The sequence below is a fragment of the Dipodomys merriami genome, unplaced genomic scaffold (assembly GCF_024711535.1).
Source record: "Dipodomys merriami isolate MVZ:Mamm:240054 unplaced genomic scaffold, mDipMer1.0.p SCAF_4, whole genome shotgun sequence".
NCBI classification, from domain to species: Eukaryota; Metazoa; Chordata; class Mammalia; order Rodentia; family Heteromyidae; genus Dipodomys; species Dipodomys merriami.
Genome location: NW_027205603.1, coordinates 89,204,922 through 89,221,988, shown reverse-complemented (window position 1 = coordinate 89,221,988; position 17,067 = coordinate 89,204,922). Strand labels below are relative to the sequence as shown.

The following is a 17,067-nucleotide window of genomic DNA, read 5'->3' as shown; positions in this document are numbered from 1 at the left end:
GCACCGGCTTCTGGATCACGAGTCTTCTGTCCTTTGCATGTCTTTTTGAGCCCGTTCATTCAAGGCTCTTGGCTTTTTATTTTAGTTTAGTTTTTGGTTGTTGCTGTTGCACTTTTCTGTGCTAGGTTTCCCATTTGGTGTTTCTCCTCCCTGTTTGTTGAGGCGGTCTGCCTTTCCCTTCGCCTGCAGTGGCATTTCTCTGGCATCCACGACCTGCCATCAGAGCACCCTGACACCTGTGCCAGCTCTTCCTGCTGGTCATGGATGGCCAGTCTTCTGCTTGCGATTTTCCTGGCTCTTGGAAAGTCGTGAAATGACTCATAAAATCCTGGATGCTTCCGACTTCGAGCGCCGGAATCTTCCTTAACTCCTGTGAGGGAGGGTGCTGCCTCCTGACCGCCAGCAGACAGAGGTCCAGGCCCCCGTCACCTGTGCTGGACCTGGGTGGGGAGGTGTTCAGGCTCCCCCCAGGGCCTGGCTGGAACACGAGGCTGTGGGTGCATCTCCGCTCCGCCCTGCTGGGACCTGCTCTGGACAGCAGTGGAGCTGCTTTGTTGCGGGATGCTGGAGAGGGTCGTGGCTTCTCCCCAGCCCTTGCCTGAGCGCTGCCGCATGTTCTGACCTTTGGCTAGGCGGGATCGACTTTTACTGGACACTGTGAGCCGCCATGTCTGCTCTCAGCTTTCTTGTATTTGCCTCACCTATAACATTCAGGCTGTCAAGCTGTCCCCAGTGAGAGGACTGCGAGGAGCTTCACCCAGCTCTGCTTCTCTGAAAGTGTTGGCCACAATCTTTGGGAATTGCGCTTGCCCTGGCTGACATGGGCTGCTCCTCTGGGCAGGCTGCTGTGGTCTGGCCGTTCCCTGGGCTTTGAGCCCTGACTGCTGCTGAATTTTCTCCGTGGTCTGCGGGCTTGTCACTTGTAGTGTGGGCCTTGGACTGCCTTTGCTGCCCTCTCTCTTCTTGCCACCGGTCTGCCCTTCAGTTTGATTTTGATTTCAGTCTCTTGACTGGGACACACACTGTGTTAGGTCAGCCTGGGTGTGTGCAAGGTAGAGATGTGCTAATGGCAGACTCCTTCTGTTCAGAGGTGGGTTGGCTTTGTAGGGGGCTGGCTTTGCTGTCCAGGCAGGCTGTCCCCAGGAGTGCTTCAGCCTCACGGTGCCCCAGAGAGGGTGGATGCAGAAACTGTCACTACACTGTTGCCCGTTCTGACCCTCATCTGCCTCCCTGGTGAGAGTCTCAGCTGCCTTTGTGTGTCCTGCTGAGTCTCCACATCTGGCTGGATGTGGCTGCAGGGGTTTCCTCTGGGCGCCCCGCCTCCAGCTCTTTGTGTGTGAGTCAGGGGTCCGCACTGCCAAGCCCTGAAGTTCAGTCCTGGACAGCTTCCCATGGCGGCTGTTTCTAACGTGGGTCCGTTGGAGATTATTGAGTTTTCACTTGGGGTCCTGGGATGTTCCACAACAGACAGATACCATGGGACAGACACCATGTGCTCTGCTCTGGGCTGAGCCTAGCTGAGAGCAGGACTCTAGGGAGGGAAAAGAAGAGGAGGGGGCAGAGCATGCGGACCCTGGGTGGATAGAGAAGGCTGTGTGAGGTTTCAGTGGTGTTAGGAGTCCTACCCTGTCACCTCTGTCCGTGGGGCACTACAGGCGGTCTGGAAGCATGCACACTGTGTACATACCGCTGCTGTCCATCAGCTCCAAGGCTGTCTGGGGCTACTCGACACTGGACATGTACTCATGCTGTGGCTCTTGTGATCAGTGGCAGTGATCGTGATAAAAGCTGGTGTAAGAGCGGAGGCCCCCCCTTGTCTGTCTTGTTCGCTTCACCCTACTCTAGAGACTCACAGCAGATGACTTAGAGAGACACAGTAGAAGGAAGAGGATGCTGTCATGGCTGTCACATGCCAGCACATTGTTCATGTTGGCTGGAGCCTGTGACTTCAGCTCACAGCTAGAGCTAGGCTTCCCCTTCAGTCCCTTTACCTAAGGGATTTGGGGAAGGGTCCCTCAGAGCAGGCCAGCTCTACCTGACCGTTTCTCCCCTTCTCCCAATCCAAAGGCACCCAGTCGCCCTCATGGAAACTTTTGGGAAGGGTAGACACCGAACTCCTTTCATCCTGGGGTCCCCAAGCCAAGCAGGGAGGCAAGAAGGTCTAGATAAGATGTAGATGATCCACGGTTCAGAGGTTAGAAACAGACACTTGTTTCTCCAGCCACCATGAGACTTTCCATTCAAGTAGTTCAGAGTGGAGACTTCCCACTGGCCAGTAATTCATAGGGATGTGTGCTCAGCCTCTGATTGTCCTGTGCCGAGCACAGTAATTGGATCTAAAAATGCATCCACATTATCACATCTTCATCAGAACTAGCTGACAACATAATTAGGAGTGTTTTTTTTAGGGCAGCAATACACTTTTTCATAGCAATCCACTGCAGACATGAAAGTAGGTTCTCTTGTTATTTTGATGGCTTCATAGTCCCTAACAGTTAGAATTGCAGCATGATCTGGCACCCTCCTTGTGTGCCTTGGCATTTTGTGGTTTGTACACTGCTTTAGGACTATCTTGCTGGGTGCTAGAGGATCATGCCTACAATTTTAGTTACTCAGGAAGCAAGATCTGAGGGTCACGGTTTGGAGGCAGCTTGCACTGAGCAAATCCACAAGACTCCATCTCCATTTAATCCGCAAAAAAACTGGGGCTAGAATTGCAGTTCAAGTGGTAGAATGCTAGCTGTGAACAAGAAATCCAAGCACAAGTGCAAGGACCTGAGTTCCAGCTTCAGCATCAGAGTGTGTGTGCGCACGCATACGTGCGCGTGCACACAGACCATCTCTAAGGAGCACATAGGCTTTCGCTACATCGAAAGCCTTGTGTTCAAGAGGGTGCTGGGAAAGTGGAGGAAAAGAACAGGCTGGACTCAATCTCAGCAGGCGAGGACTGTTTATTGAAGAACAGCAGCAAGGGACAGCAACCATCCCTTGGGAATGGAGGTTGTGCAAGGAGGTGAGGTTGGAGTTAGGCTTTTATGGGGTCTGAGCAAGGAGACAGAGCTTATTTAATTCAGTACAGGGGAGGTGACTACAGGTACTGGCAGCAAGCAGGGTATCAACCTATCTTGTGGTTATAACCATTCCCACGCGGTATAGTTTGTATGCATAGCGCTAATTGACTCTCTTATTGTTAGGGAGCAGACCTTTGCAAGGTCTCAAAGCTTTTAATGTCCAAACAGCTCTAACGTAAATACACTTAGGGTAGTAACTTACATATCTGTCTTGCCTTGACTATTTGATCTTTTCAGGGTGCAGTTTTCAGCCTTCTGAGTACTGAAGAGGTGGCATTCCAACCTCTTAATCCTTTCCTGGTCTCACAGCTGGGTCTCAGAGTTCCCTACAGGTGAGGTCTACAATGGAGTGTTTATGGCCAGGCTTGGGTCGGATTGCCCTGCCTGCGTCAAGTATGTCATGCATACCTGGGGTTTTGCCTGAAGTCCATATGTGCTGCGGATAATAGGGTGGGAGCCAGTCTTTCGCATTCCATCTTTAGATACATGAGATTGAGCCAAGAGGGAGAGGTAAGTCCTGCAGAGGGTGCACCAGGCTTTTTTGCGTTGGGCTTCTGGGACAGGCTCTTTTTAAAAGCCAACTTTGCACTGTTCGAAGCAAAACAGAAACTCTAGTCACATACTCCAGGTTGGTTGGTGGCCATGTCCTGCCCAGCTTGGCTCTTCTCTGCAGCCTTGCACCTTCGGCTTTTGCGTTGTCTCTCGGCACGGGAGGGGCCTCTTTGCTGTGCCAGTACATCTCTGTCCTCTGTTCCCCCAGGAAGCCAGGCCACTTGCTGTTGTCAGTTCACTGAGGTGGCCAGGGTCACACACACCAGGGCACATGGCAGAGGAGTGACGGGGTCGTGCAGGGACCAGCAGGGCCAATGTGCAGACAGAGGAGGCATGCAGCAGGGCAGGGCCCTGGAGCTGGCCCCCATGGTTGAAGCAGCCATCGTACCTTCAAACCATGTTGCTTCCAGCTTTTGCTCTGCTTCTGAACTTCTGGCTCTCCTAGGTGTTCTGGGGTCCCCTGTCATGATTGTGCCTGCACCCTGGAGCTCTGTTACTGTAGGCACAGCCCTGCGTTGGCAAAAGATCTACTTACCACTTTGCACCTGGCTCCATACACACACACACACACACGTGTGTGTGTATACATATACATGTATATATACATACATGTATATACATATACACATACATGTATATATGTATACATATACGTACATGTGTGTGTGTGTGTGTGTATATATATATATATATATATATATATATATATGGTTATAGCTCAAGTGATTGAGTGCTGAGCTGAGTAAGCTGAGCTAGCACAAGGTCCTAAGTTCAAATCCTAGTGCCAGTAAAGCAATAACAACAACAGACACAAGAGTTTGCCACCAGACATTACGGGGAATAGATTAGTAGCCCTGTGTATCGTTAGCATTTTAGCTTTGAACTTGGAGGAACTCAGCCCATGGTCTTTAGCTAAATATATCTAGGTCAAAACCAGGTGGCAGGACCTCTGGACCTAGTTTCCTGCCCTCTGGACTGGGGCCAGTTGCTTGATCCCTTCTGGCCTCAATTTCCTACCCTATGGGCTGGAGATTACAAACCCCATTCTGCTGAAATCATGGGATTGATGCAGGATGGGCAGAAAGCATGTTGAAATGACATGAAGGGAAGATGAAGAGAAGGAAAAAGTGCTGCTGTAACCTCTTCTTTGGACAGCATTTAAAGTTCCTTAGGAAGAAAAAATTCCTTGGAAAAAGTGAAATATTGATGGGCATCGTTCTTGAGAGAGTGTCATTGATGATGTGTTGTTTTGCTTTGTTAATGTCGGTTTCATGCATTGTAGAGTGTGGGAGTCTCTGAGGTCCTTAACGTCCCTGCTGCTTCCTGGTGGAGCACCCTTGTGAGTCCGGCCTGGGGTAGGCTCTCGGGAGCCCTGTGTCTTGCAGGGTTTTGTCTTCATCCCAGTGGAGCCAGGTGGCAGGGCAGCTTGGCTATAAAGAGGAGGAAAGTGGGAATGAGAATCCAGAGAGGCTTTTGTTTTAGAATGGGAGAGATGGAACATGGGAAATTCCAATGGAAAGGGAGAAACGGGTTCTGGAGAGAGGAGCAGAACTGTGGCTGAGGGCGCTGCTTCTGCATCCCAACTAGCTCATTGTCTGGGAGCCTGGTGTCCCTGATGCAGGCCAGGAGGGGCGACTGGGGGCCTCCGAGGCAGCAATCATAACAGTTAGATGTTGGACCAGCGGTTCTGCCTGCCCCCTGCCTGAGGTAAAGGCCCGAGTGCTGCTCCCCGTGAGCTCTGGCCAGACGCCCGTGTCGTGGGTGCCACTGCTTGAGTGAACGCTGACGCCCACCACAGTGCCGCTGGAGCTGGGTGAGGCAGCAGGCGGGCGGTGACATGGGATCGAGTGAGGATCAGGATGCAAGACTACACAGAGCCCGAGGGCCTGCTGATCTTTTGGTCTGCCAGCCATTTGCCCAGCCTCAACAGAATGAATGGCGCAGTGGTCCTCGGAGAGTGCCAGGCAGTTGAGACCCTGCGAGGCCCTGCAGACTGTGCGGGGCACTAGGCCGCGCGGGGCGGTTTCGTGTGGCTCAGTGTGTACGAGCCCATGCTGGAAGAGGAGAGTGGGCTGGACCTGGGATGGGATTTCCAGGTGCTACCCGACGGGGGGGGGGGGGGCTGGACGTGTCCAGGACGTGTGGGTCTGTCTGCTTCAAAGCCATGTCCTTTCCTTCACAACCAAGTTCTTTTCTAGCCTAAGTGTAAAAAGAACAACAACAATTTCATTTTAGCGCCTGAATTTAATGTTGTGTGCCTATAATTATTTTATCACCCTGAGGACGAGTACTATTTTTTTCTCTCATTATGTCTTCTTGCTTAGTATCATGGGAAGAGCATAATGCACCGTTACTGAATTTTTGTGAGCAGCGATGATGTTTTAAATAGGAATTAATAAAAAGCGAGGATTCCTATCTTGGTTTTATTTTTCACTCTTGTGCCCATCACTGAAGGGCATCTTGGCTGCTGAGAAGCAGCACGTGGTTCGTTTTCTCCTTGACCTGATTGAAGTCTGGCTGGAACACACCACCCCTGGGCAGCGTTTTTGTTTGAGGGAGGGGTTCCTCATTTGGACTCCGTGTTTTACCCAATGGGCTGGGCCACGCTGGAGTCTGGGCTCTTGAGTGGATTTGGGTCAGAGGGCAATCTATAGGAGACTCTTCTCTAGGAGAGACTTGAAGTACTGAAGAGAGAATGTTCTGGCACCGGGGGCCACCGGAGGTGTCTCTTGATGGGACAGTCTGCTGGAGTCTGGCGGTGGTGCAAAATGGCAGCTCTTGGTGTTTTCTTGAAGCTTGAGAGTAAGCATCGTTTATGTGATGGTGAAATAAAAATATTTTCCTGTTTCTTTTTTCTTACAGAAAACACGGCCATCTTCATGTGTAAATGTTGCAATCTTTTCTCGCCAAACCAGTCAGAACTCCTGTCTCACGTGTCTGAAAAGCATGGGGAGGAAGGGGTTCATGTGGATGACATCATCATTCCCCTTAGGCCTCTGAGTACTCCTGAGCCCCCCAACACGAGCAAGACAGGAGAAGGTAAGGGCAGTCGGCCTGCTGGGGGGGAGTGGGATCTGTAATGCCCACCTTCTATTTCATGGGCGTGGCAGAAGCCTAGAAATCTCACCCAGAAATTCCCTAATTGCCCAATTGCAGATTTTCTCAATTAAGAGCGGGACTTTGGATTTCCCCATCCCAGTTCCTGTAGTTGCTCCTGCAGCGCCTGGCCGGTGGATGAATGAGTGAAAGGAGATGGTGGTATCCATGCATGACACCAGCAGCTTGTTAGGGAAGTGTGGATTGAGCCTGGCTGGAGTACTGAATAACTTGAAGCAGCTGATCATCATCTAGCTCTCACTTGTTTTATCTGAAAAATGAACAGAGCTGTGCAGATTAAGTCAGGGATATCCTACAGTACCCAGGACGACACAGAGAGAACGATTAAGGAACACCTTTGCACATAATCAATAAATTAGTATATATAATTTCAGAAATAGCATTTCCACAGCGATCGTGGAAACCTCCAGCAAGGACTCACGTTGTGAAGCTCTGCTTCATGCAGAATCCTAAGGTTCACAGTCAGCGTGCAGAGTGAGATACATCTTGTCGGCAGTGGGAGAATGGCATCAGGTGGAGCAGGTTGTGTGGATTAGAGGGGCTGTGCAGGCCCTGTAATTAGGTCCCCACAGATGTCAGAGAAGATATTTATTACAGAAAGAGGAGGAGCGGCACATAGGACTTAGAGTAGTCCTCCTCCAAACTGTTTTTAGGTGATGAGGAACAACAGCCAGTCTCCAGTGGAGAGGCCATGTGTGTGGTGGTAAATGTCTCATTGCAGGATTCATTAGCCACAGTAATAATCCAGTCAGTCTTCCCTGGGAATATTCAGACTGGCATTTCTAAACAGGCTGGCTTATTGATCGTCTGTTGGACACCATTAACAAGGTGAGGCTCCAGACAGACAAGGCTTGGTTAATAAGTCTCTCTGGCCCATTCCCAGGTGCTGGAGAACCACACCTGACAGAAGATGAAGTTGTTGAGGAGTTAGGCAGTTCTAATGGTTAGCACTTGTGGCATTAGAAAACCCAGCACCTGAAACTGGCAGTGGCACAGGAGGAGGAGGAGTTGATCCCTGTCACCATCGCCATCAGCAGGTGGTGGTGTGAGCGAGGGGAGTTGCACGCAGTCAGCCTACAGCGTGTGCTCGGTGCTCTGAGGAAAAGGGAGGAGGGAAGTTTGTGTGGAGCACTAAGAGCATCTTGCAAGCACCAAGGGCCTGATATTCAGCCTGTCCTGGTGGGGTGACTCAGGGCCTTGACTCCTGGTCCCAGGGAGGAGCTGTGCACACCGTTTTCTGGGGCCTTTTCCTGCGAAGCCATCCTCATGCCAGCACCTTCTAAAGAGCGTGGCTTCCCAGACAGAGAGGTGCCCCAGGCTCTTGCCCAGGAACCTTGAGTGTTTGTGTGCCTGCTTCTGGGGTCAAACATACAGGAACGCAAGAAAAATCAGCTATTTCTTTTGTCTTAATTTGTGTGGTAGACTGAAGCCATGTGAATTAATGTAGAAAGAATGTGAGAATTGCTCTTGTAAACGCTTTAGTTCTATATTCAGGTTTGTTTAAGATTTTCCTCTTTACTCAGTGAGGTGTGAATAAGAGACAATAACTTCACATTATCATTTCTTTATAAGCAATGAGTCAGTGATAGATGGTGCATCGGATAAGACGCACACGGGTGCCCACGCTGGTGTCTCATGAGGTGTGTGCTCTCACTTCTGACCGCCCCTTGTCACTGCTAGTGATAGCACCGTGCACCTTCCCTTCCTGGTGATCTGACCCGCCACACTCTCCCAGAACCACCCTCCCCCCAGCCCCCAAGCCCATTTCTTCCCCTTACCAGTGGTCTTAGCTTCAAGCCCTGCTACTGGCAAAGTAGCAGTTGACCAGATGCACGGCTGTGCCTCTACCTGGCCTTCAGAGTGGCTTTGCCCAGCTCACTCTTACCAATTCCCTGGAGTTGTGCAGCTTGGGACCACCTTGCGGGATCACTGGCCGTTCATGGGATTAGAGCCCCTCCCTCGGACCTCCCAGAACACCTGGGTCTCAATTCTGTCCTTCCTGTTCACTGTGCTGTCTTATTGGTGAGGGAGTTTCTTGGGAGGGGCCTTGGCCCCATGTATCTCTATAGGCTGAGGTCCTGGCACAGGGCCTTCCCAGTGTGCTAAGTGAAAGAAGCACTCTTTGAAGTTATTGTTGTTTTCTTTTTCAGTAGAATTGGGTTTGAACTCAGCTTCCTGCTTGCTAGACAAGTGCTTTGCTACTTGAGCCACTCCCCTGAATTTTCTAGTTTTGTAAGTTGGAAGGGAGGCTATTTTTAATAGGTTTTTATTAGTACATGTTTGTTATAGAAGATGATATTCCCATATGCTTACAAAGTGCCCTATCAAAGTCACTCACCTCCCGCATTCTCCCTCATTCCCTCCCCCACAACTTCAACAAGTTTCAATTTTCTGTTTCATGCATGCAAGTAAAGTACTCCACAAGTTCACTCTCATTCATCCTCTCCACTGGTCCTTCCCTCTCCCACTGATGCCTGTCCTCCAACAGAACCTGTTCTACTTTCTTGTCATTCAATTTTTTTTTAGCGTATATTAATTGTACAGAGGTTTCAACCTGTGTGTATATTTTACTTTATTCAGATCGACCTCCTCTGTTGCTCTCTTTCTCTAGAACCACTCCCCCACTTCTGTAACAGCTTTCAGTGGGATTCCTCCTGACACATAGATCCCATGTATTCCCACACCATTTTTCCTCCAGCATTCTCCTGTCTTCTCTCACAAACACAGTTGCAAACATATGCATATGTATACGTGTGTGTGTGTGTGTGTGTGTGTGTCTATCTATGTATGTGGACATCTTTTTTGTCTAGATTCTACAAATGCGAGAAAAGAACTTGGCTTATCTCATTCACCCTGATGACCTCCAGTTCCATCCACTTTGCTTCAAATGATGTAATTTTATTTGTGGTTAAGACCGAGTAATATTCCATGGTGTGTGTGTGTGTGTGTGTGTGTGTGTGTGTGTGTGTGTGTGTGTGTGTGTGTACATATATATATATATATATGTATGTATGATATTTTGGAAGGGAGATTGTTGGTTTGAGATTTTTTTCTTTTCCCTCAGCTTTATTGATGCATAATTGACAAAATGATACAGATTTAATCTGTGTAATGTGATGATATATGTATGTATTTTGAATTGCTTACCATGGATCAAATTAATTAATATTTATATCACCTTACCTAGTTATAATTTTTATTTTCTTTTGTGATGGGAATATTTGATCTACTTTTAGAAAATTTAAGCATATAATAGAGTATTGATAGCTGTAATCACCATGTTCTACATTAGATTTCAGTAATTTTATTATTAAGCAAATGAAAGTTTGTATTCAAATTTAAACCTAAACCAACATCTCTCCATCCTCCTCCCAGAAGACAGAATTACACTCTTCATTTCTATGAGTTGAACTTTTTAAGATTCACCATGTAAGATCATAAACTATTTCTCATAACTCATTGTACTTGATATACTGCCCTCAAGGTTCATCCATGTTGTCCTAAGTGGCAGCATTTCTTTTTATTTATTTCTTTATTTACTTTTTTTTTGTCTTTTCTTTTTTGGGACTGGGGATGGAGCCTGGGATGTTGTACTTGCTAGGCAAGCACTTTGCCATTGAGCTATATCCCGGCCCAGGCAGGATTTCTTAAAGTGATATATACGTGTGTGTGTGTGTGTGTGTGTGTGTGTGTGTGTGTGTGTGTGTGTGTGTGTGTGTGTGTGTGTTTGTGTGTGTGTGTGTGTGTGTGTGTGTGAGAGAGAGAGAGAGAGAGAGAGAGAGAATGTGTGTGAGAGATAAAACTAAGTGTGGGTGTGGGTGTGTGCGAGATAGAGAGAGAGAGAGACAGACAGACAGACAGACAGAATGAATGAATATGAACGATTTTTTTTATCATTTCAGTCTCCTCATCCATCAGTGAACACTTAGGCTGTTTCCATGTCCTGGTTATTATGAAGGACGCTGCAATAAACATGGGAGTGTAGTTATCTTCACAAACCATTGATTCCGTTTCTTTTTCATATATAGCCAGGAATGTAATTACTAAATTGTATGATACACCTGCTTTTTATTGTTTGAAGAAGTCCCATACTGTTTTCCATAATGGATATATACATGTGTATTCCCAACAACAATATGCATGATTCTCTTTAATTCCTTGCTACATTTGTTATCTCCTGTCTTTCTGATAACATTCTTTGTGTGAGCGAATATTTCATTGTGGTTTTTTTAATGTTTGCATATTTCTGATGATTGGTGATGTTGCATACCTTTTTATGTACCTGCTGGCCATTTATATGACTTTTTTTTGTAGAAATGTCTATTTAGGTTCTTTGTTCATTTTTAAATTAGGCTTTTTTTTTTACTACTCACTAGAGCTCATGAATCTTACCAGAATTATATATGAATTTCTAGTATATTTTAGATATATCCCCTTAATACATGGCAATTGACCATGAGTAACTTAAACCATAAAAAGCAGAACCATGTAAAAAGAGTGAAAACTCTAATAATCACATTCTTACCACTGAGCTACATTTGTGTTAGTTTTCTTTATTAAACAATTTTCTTTTGACTTAAATTCTTCTTGAATACATTCCCTTTTTTGTTTATACAATTAAGGAGTAATTGCTTATGTAGTTTAATCTTAAAAGAATCTTCTAAGACTTTAAATTCAGGTTCTTAAGATGAGAAAATTTCTTTAAAAGTCTTTCATTAAGAACTCCAGCTCTTTCTTTTTCTTTTTGTATTAGTCTATAAAATCTGAGGTTTGTAGAGGCTTAGTTTCTCTCTAATGATTTTCATTCAGGTTTAACCTTCACAATTCATTTTAACTTGAGAGATACTTGAAATGGTTTAATTAAACTTTTAACTGAGCAGTAATTGATGTATTATTTTGGTCTCCTGCTATAACATAAAGGCTCCTAAATCCTCTGGTTTATCTTATAGCATATCTGGTATATCTGTTAATCTTTTTTTTTTTTCTCATGTAAGATGACCTTTTGTGTTTCCCCCTTTTCCTAATCAAATCTCTGGCTGTGATGCAGGAAGAAATTGCCTAATGGGCTGAGCTTGTTCTTCGTAAGAATATCTGTGCGTGTGCATGCATGTGCCTGTGTGATTGTATCTGTGTATATCTATGTATATGATTGGGTTTGTGAGAGGGAGTCTTGGGTATGTGTGTGTACACGCATGTGTATGTGCATGTGCAGAGGCCAGGGCAGTTGTGCTCACTTAGGGAAGAGCATATATGGGGTTCCTAAGCTTGTTTTGGCCATTTCTCAACTTATCCTTCATCCTTTTTTTTTTTTTTTGGTCAGTTGTGGGGCTTGAACTCTGGGCCTGGGCTGGCTTTGAACTGCGATCCTCAGATCTCAGCCTCCTGAGTAGCTAGGATTACAGGTGTGAGCCACCAGCACCTGGCTCCTTCATCCTTTATCTTGCCCTCACTTCCCTTTTCCCATCCACTTCCTGTTCACTGTTTATTGTTGTGTGCCTGGGTGCTGTGCTAGGTGTTGTGGGTACTGGTGTTGGGTATCCTCTGCCTGGTAGATAGCAAGATCGGGGCTTCCCTGGGGCTGAGTCTGGGCTGCTAATGTGGGGGTCACATACCTTAGTTTGAGGGCAAAAGGAGGCTTCCTAGGGAAGATCACGTCTAAACTTAACCTTATTGTATTTTCTCTTCTGGACGTCTGTCACAAATACAATCAGTGGGAGTGTATGGAGGAGTGTGTCACTATCACTGTGTCAAGTTCCTTGAATTTGAGGCAGTCAGGTCTGAGTTCACATCCTGGCGCTGCCACTGTCTAGTTCTGTGCCCTTGGGGCAAAGTAACTAGTCATCTTCCAGTCTACCAGTCTGTAATGGGGTTGATGCTGATGGAGGTATTGGGGTAAAAAGTGAGGCTAGACAGGTGAAGTCCCATTGTATTGTCTGAGGTATGTGTACCTTGTTACTGTCAGTCATGGCTCTAAGAAAGGAGGGGGCAGGGCATGCCTGGGGAGCCCGGGCCTCCCGGCTTCGCGCTGTGGGGCAGGGTGCAGTGTGTCCTCACAGAGGGGATGTCGCTTTCTTCAGAAACCTGAAAGGCTTGCGTTCTCTCTGTTCTGATAAATAATTCATCATCTCCTCTATTGCTTCCTGGGCCTTGGAAATAAATGTCAGGAAGATTGACTGTCAGGGCCCTAAAATGTTAGTCTTTCAGGATTTTCTGCAATCTTCAGCTGGTGAGAGTAGAGGTTGTGCTGCGGAACGCGAGCACCAGCAGGCTGCCATCACCAGTCTACACCTCACAGGATCTGTGTGCCCTACTTCTAGCGGCGGCCTGGCTGGGAACGTAATGCTTTCTTAGAAGAGATATTCTAAATCAAAATGTTAAGGTCTGTGGCCAGAATAATAAGCAATTACTACTTTATCAGCCACCTCTAAAGTATAAAGCTCAGTATTATAATGGATCACTTTTATTAACAGAGATGATAAAATAGAATCTCTTCTGTTTATTTCCTGTTGGAAACCGACACTGGATGTGTATGTGGGGGTGATCCAGGGCTGCCTAACTCCAAGCCAGCATTCTCTGTACCCCATGCATAGGCTGATTTCCTGTGATGAGTAGAGCTGACCTTCATTGTCCTCCAGACAATAGGTTGGTTTAACATCTGCTGCTCAGACCTGAGGGCTATGGTTCAGAAGGTAAGACTTTTAACTGGGGATCAAGAAGCCCAAATGCCAGTTCTGCATGCTCAGCAGCTGGTTCTGGAGAGGGTGCCAAGCTGCCTGAACTGTTTGGTCTCCTTTTTCTTTTCCCACTGGAGAAATTACATTCGCTACACTCATCTGGTGAGTTTTCATGAGGATGAAATGAGATGATAGCTGGGAACGTGTCTCACAAACTTGACCGATGCACAGATACGCCATTACGTTATTAAATTTTTTATTTTGCAAGGTTATTTTTCCATAATGCTCAGCTTTTACGTGAACACTAAAGCCTTTGCCTCAGTTCTGTAAGAGGAGCTGTCTCAAGCTGCAGTTTTGCAGCCAGGTGAGCATACACCATGGCTCTGCCCTTTCTTCTGGTTGGAGACTAGGAACACAAGAAATGATGCAACCAATTGTGTTTGTTCTTTAGTATTATCTATAGATCTAGTTCAGATCCCGTGGGACCCTAGAATTAAAAACCCAGATCTAGCCTCAGGGTTTGTGGTAGAAAGAGAGGAAAAAGGGACACCATCAGGAAGCCAGGGGTATATGACATATACTGTGCTGTGGCCCAAGGCAAACAATTCTTAGGGAGATCTTGTTCTGCTTCAGTAGCTTGGATACTTCTCTTGGAGGAGGAACTGAGATACTAGGATGTGAATTGGGGGAAGGGGTCTGATTTCAAGTGAGAGATGATCACAGGCAGGAAGAGTAAAAGAAGTAGATCACCTATGCATGTCTTAAATTGCACTGAACCATGGAGGAGGAGGTAGAGGAAAGAGCAGGGGAACGTGTGTGTGTGTGTGTGTGTGTGTCTGTGTGTGTGTCTGTGTGTGTGTCTGTGTGTCTGTGTGTCTGTGTCTGCGTGCACGCGCACGTATGCGTGCACATGTGCTGAGTTGGATTATGTGCTAGAGAACCTAGAAAGCCTGGTAAATTTATCCAGAGTATTGCAAAGTTCCAGAGCCAGTGATGACAGTGAGACAAAAGCTGGAGGCGGAGAGAGCTTAGAACAGAAGGCTGGATGCTGGAGACCCTGTGCAGGTGCGAGCTGCCCAGCCGTCCTGAGCAGGGACGGGGTTCACTGCACACAACTGCAGGAGCTCGGCGGCAGGCTGAGTTAGGGGATTCAGGAAGAAGAGTCGCTGGCAGTCCATTCAAACGTTTTGACAAAGAGGTATAGTTTTCTTTGTGCAGTACCAGGATTGTCAACATTTTTTTGTCAAATGAGGGAAGTAGACAGCAGTTTGCTTCTAGTACTTAAGCTGTTCTGAGTTCATTTATGAATATTTCATTTTTAGCTAACTAATTGGTCTGGAGTAGCTGAATTACGGATGTGGAGGATGGAAGATTAGTTTTGTCATCCTTGTGCTTGGGGCCATCGGAGGCTTTCAGGGCCAGTTTGCTCTTCCTTGACCGCCAGATCCCAAGCTGCATGTCTGTGTCACTTCAGTCCACCTGCATTTACTGCTCATGGGCTTGGGTGCTGAGGGGCAAGGACTGTGCCTTTAAGGAATCTCTACTCTGTGGGCAGATGTCAACTGGTGGCATGGGCACTGTTTCTGTTGGACAGCCAGTACCTCATTGTTCCATTCCCCCTCCACTTCTGCGTCCTCAAGAGCGTGCTCTGCAGGTGTCTGGGGTAGTGCCATGCTGGGTGTACTGATTCCCTAGGTTAAGGATTCTGTTCCCCACTAGTCTGCCATGACTTTAGGAGGTCCTGAAGGCTTTCTCTCTGATCAGCTAGCTATGCACTGTAGTTTCCTTCAAGCTCAATAAATTTCTAGAACTCACAGAACTAGTTGTAGGCAAGGCTCATTGGTAGAGCACCTGCCCAGCAAGCACTAGGCCCTGAGTTCAAACTCCATTGGCATGAAGAGTTCACAGAATTACACTTAGGATTATTGTCTAGGATCAGGAAGGTTCTCCGTGGAGCTTTGGGGCCCTGTGGAATCTTGGAAGCAACGTCTTCAACGTATGAGAGTATCAAGAGTATTTCTACCCAGAAAGTCAGCCAAGCTTGGCTGTGTGCATCCGGTTTGGTCTCAGTGGTATGTTTGTCACGTGTAGCATCTGCTATCCTAGAGGTTCTGACTGACACGGCTGCTGCTCACTCCTCTGGAGGGTGGAGCCACTGTGCTGCCTTGCAAAGACCCCATCATAAATCGCCCATGCCGGAATTCCCCAGAGGACAAAGACACACCTGCAGGAGGGACATTAGGGCCTGAAGTCACCTCCGAGTCACCCAGACAAGGGCTGGGCCTTCCTTTGGTTTGAGATCATTTTTGACTACACAGCCCTATGCTTGGAGATCATTTCAGAGCTGTGGCCTCTGTCTGTGCGGTAGGCCTTCAGTTCCTTGCTGGGTCAGGGCTTCCCTAAGCGAGTCTGCAGCATGGCTGATGTGACATGAGATGGGTGTTTTATAGACTCTGCTACTCCTCTGATACTAATTGTTGCCTTTGAAGGTTGGATGTGTTGTTGTGAAGAATAATAATAGGAGCTTTCATGACTTTGAAGTACAGGCCTTGGCCTCACTCTGTGATTTTATTCCTTCCTCTTGTGTGCTCCCATGCACAGGGCTGGTTCTCTGAGAAATGCAGCATCTGTCCTTGGCAGAGCTCGGTACTGGCAGGGGATCCAAGGGCCTACGGTATCTCTTCTGGGCCTTCACCTTGCCTCCCCAGCACGTCTGGTGAGGTGGAGAGATGGCCGAGCTTGTGCTGCTGCCACGGCCAGAGAAGGTTCTGGCTTGGATCCTCCACTAGGACCCACATCCTTGGTATCACGGCTGCATGGAGGCCCTGCTCCGGAGAGGTCCCTGTTTCTGCCCCATTCTGGTGCCTGGGGACCCTGTGCCAAGTAGATTTCTTGTCCAAAGTGTTCAGGGTCACCTTTCTCTTCTCTGCCTCTGTGGCTTTCCGCAGAGACTTGGATGTGCCCGTGACCCTCTGAATTAAAGGACCTACTTGGTGATGCAGTGGATAGTCACTGGTGCTTTGCAGTGTAGTCACAGCTTTAGAGAGAGCAGGAAGGGCCCAGGCTGAATGTGCACCGGGGATGGTGCCTGTCCCAGGACTCCTGCCTCTACCCGGATGCTATGCCAGGACAGCCCTCTTAGGCAAGCTGTGTCCCCTAAACCCCCCCACTCCGTCTTCGTGCAGCTGCACATGAGGCTCTGCTCCCAGACCCCCTCCCCTCCTCCACTCCCCTCTTCATTCTGGAGCTGCTAGGGAAGAGAAATGCCTCTGCAGGTGGCTTGAAACTGGTTCTCTTGAAGCTCTGATTGGGGCGTTTCAAATCACTAGGTCTCCAGGAAACTTGCAAAGTATCCTTACTGTCTTTTGCCCTATCATTTGTGGCTTTAGGTTGTAATTACTTTTTTGTTGTTGTTATTGTTGTTGTGACAGCTTGACTCCTTGAAATAATCTGAATAGTTGTGTAACTCATTAGGGACATGACAAGCTAAGCAGCTGTGAGTCGTTTTGCAGAGTCCTGAAGCAGTTTTTGAGGACTAGGTAAATGGAGATGATGGTTAATGACGGGCAGGGTTTGTGGACTGGAGGACAATACGCCAGCTCATACCTTCTAGCTTTACAGTAAGAGTGTGTGCAGAGGTTCTGATCAGCTCA

At 47.5% G+C, this 17,067-nt stretch overlaps 1 protein-coding gene across 4 annotated transcripts in view; it reads left to right on the top strand.

The window, feature by feature from the left end:
- The window catches only part of Zfat (zinc finger and AT-hook domain containing), a 243,152-nt gene that overhangs the window by 99,328 nt on the left and 126,757 nt on the right, over nt 1-17,067 (top strand). For all 4 annotated transcript variants that reach the window (XM_069991451.1, XM_069991452.1, XM_069991453.1 and 1 more), the window contains one exon: nt 6,486-6,662. In XM_069991451.1, coding sequence (XP_069847552.1) covers nt 6,503-6,662 — 160 coding nt within the window. In that variant the 5' untranslated portion in view covers nt 6,486-6,502. The remainder of the gene's footprint in view (nt 1-6,485; nt 6,663-17,067) is intronic.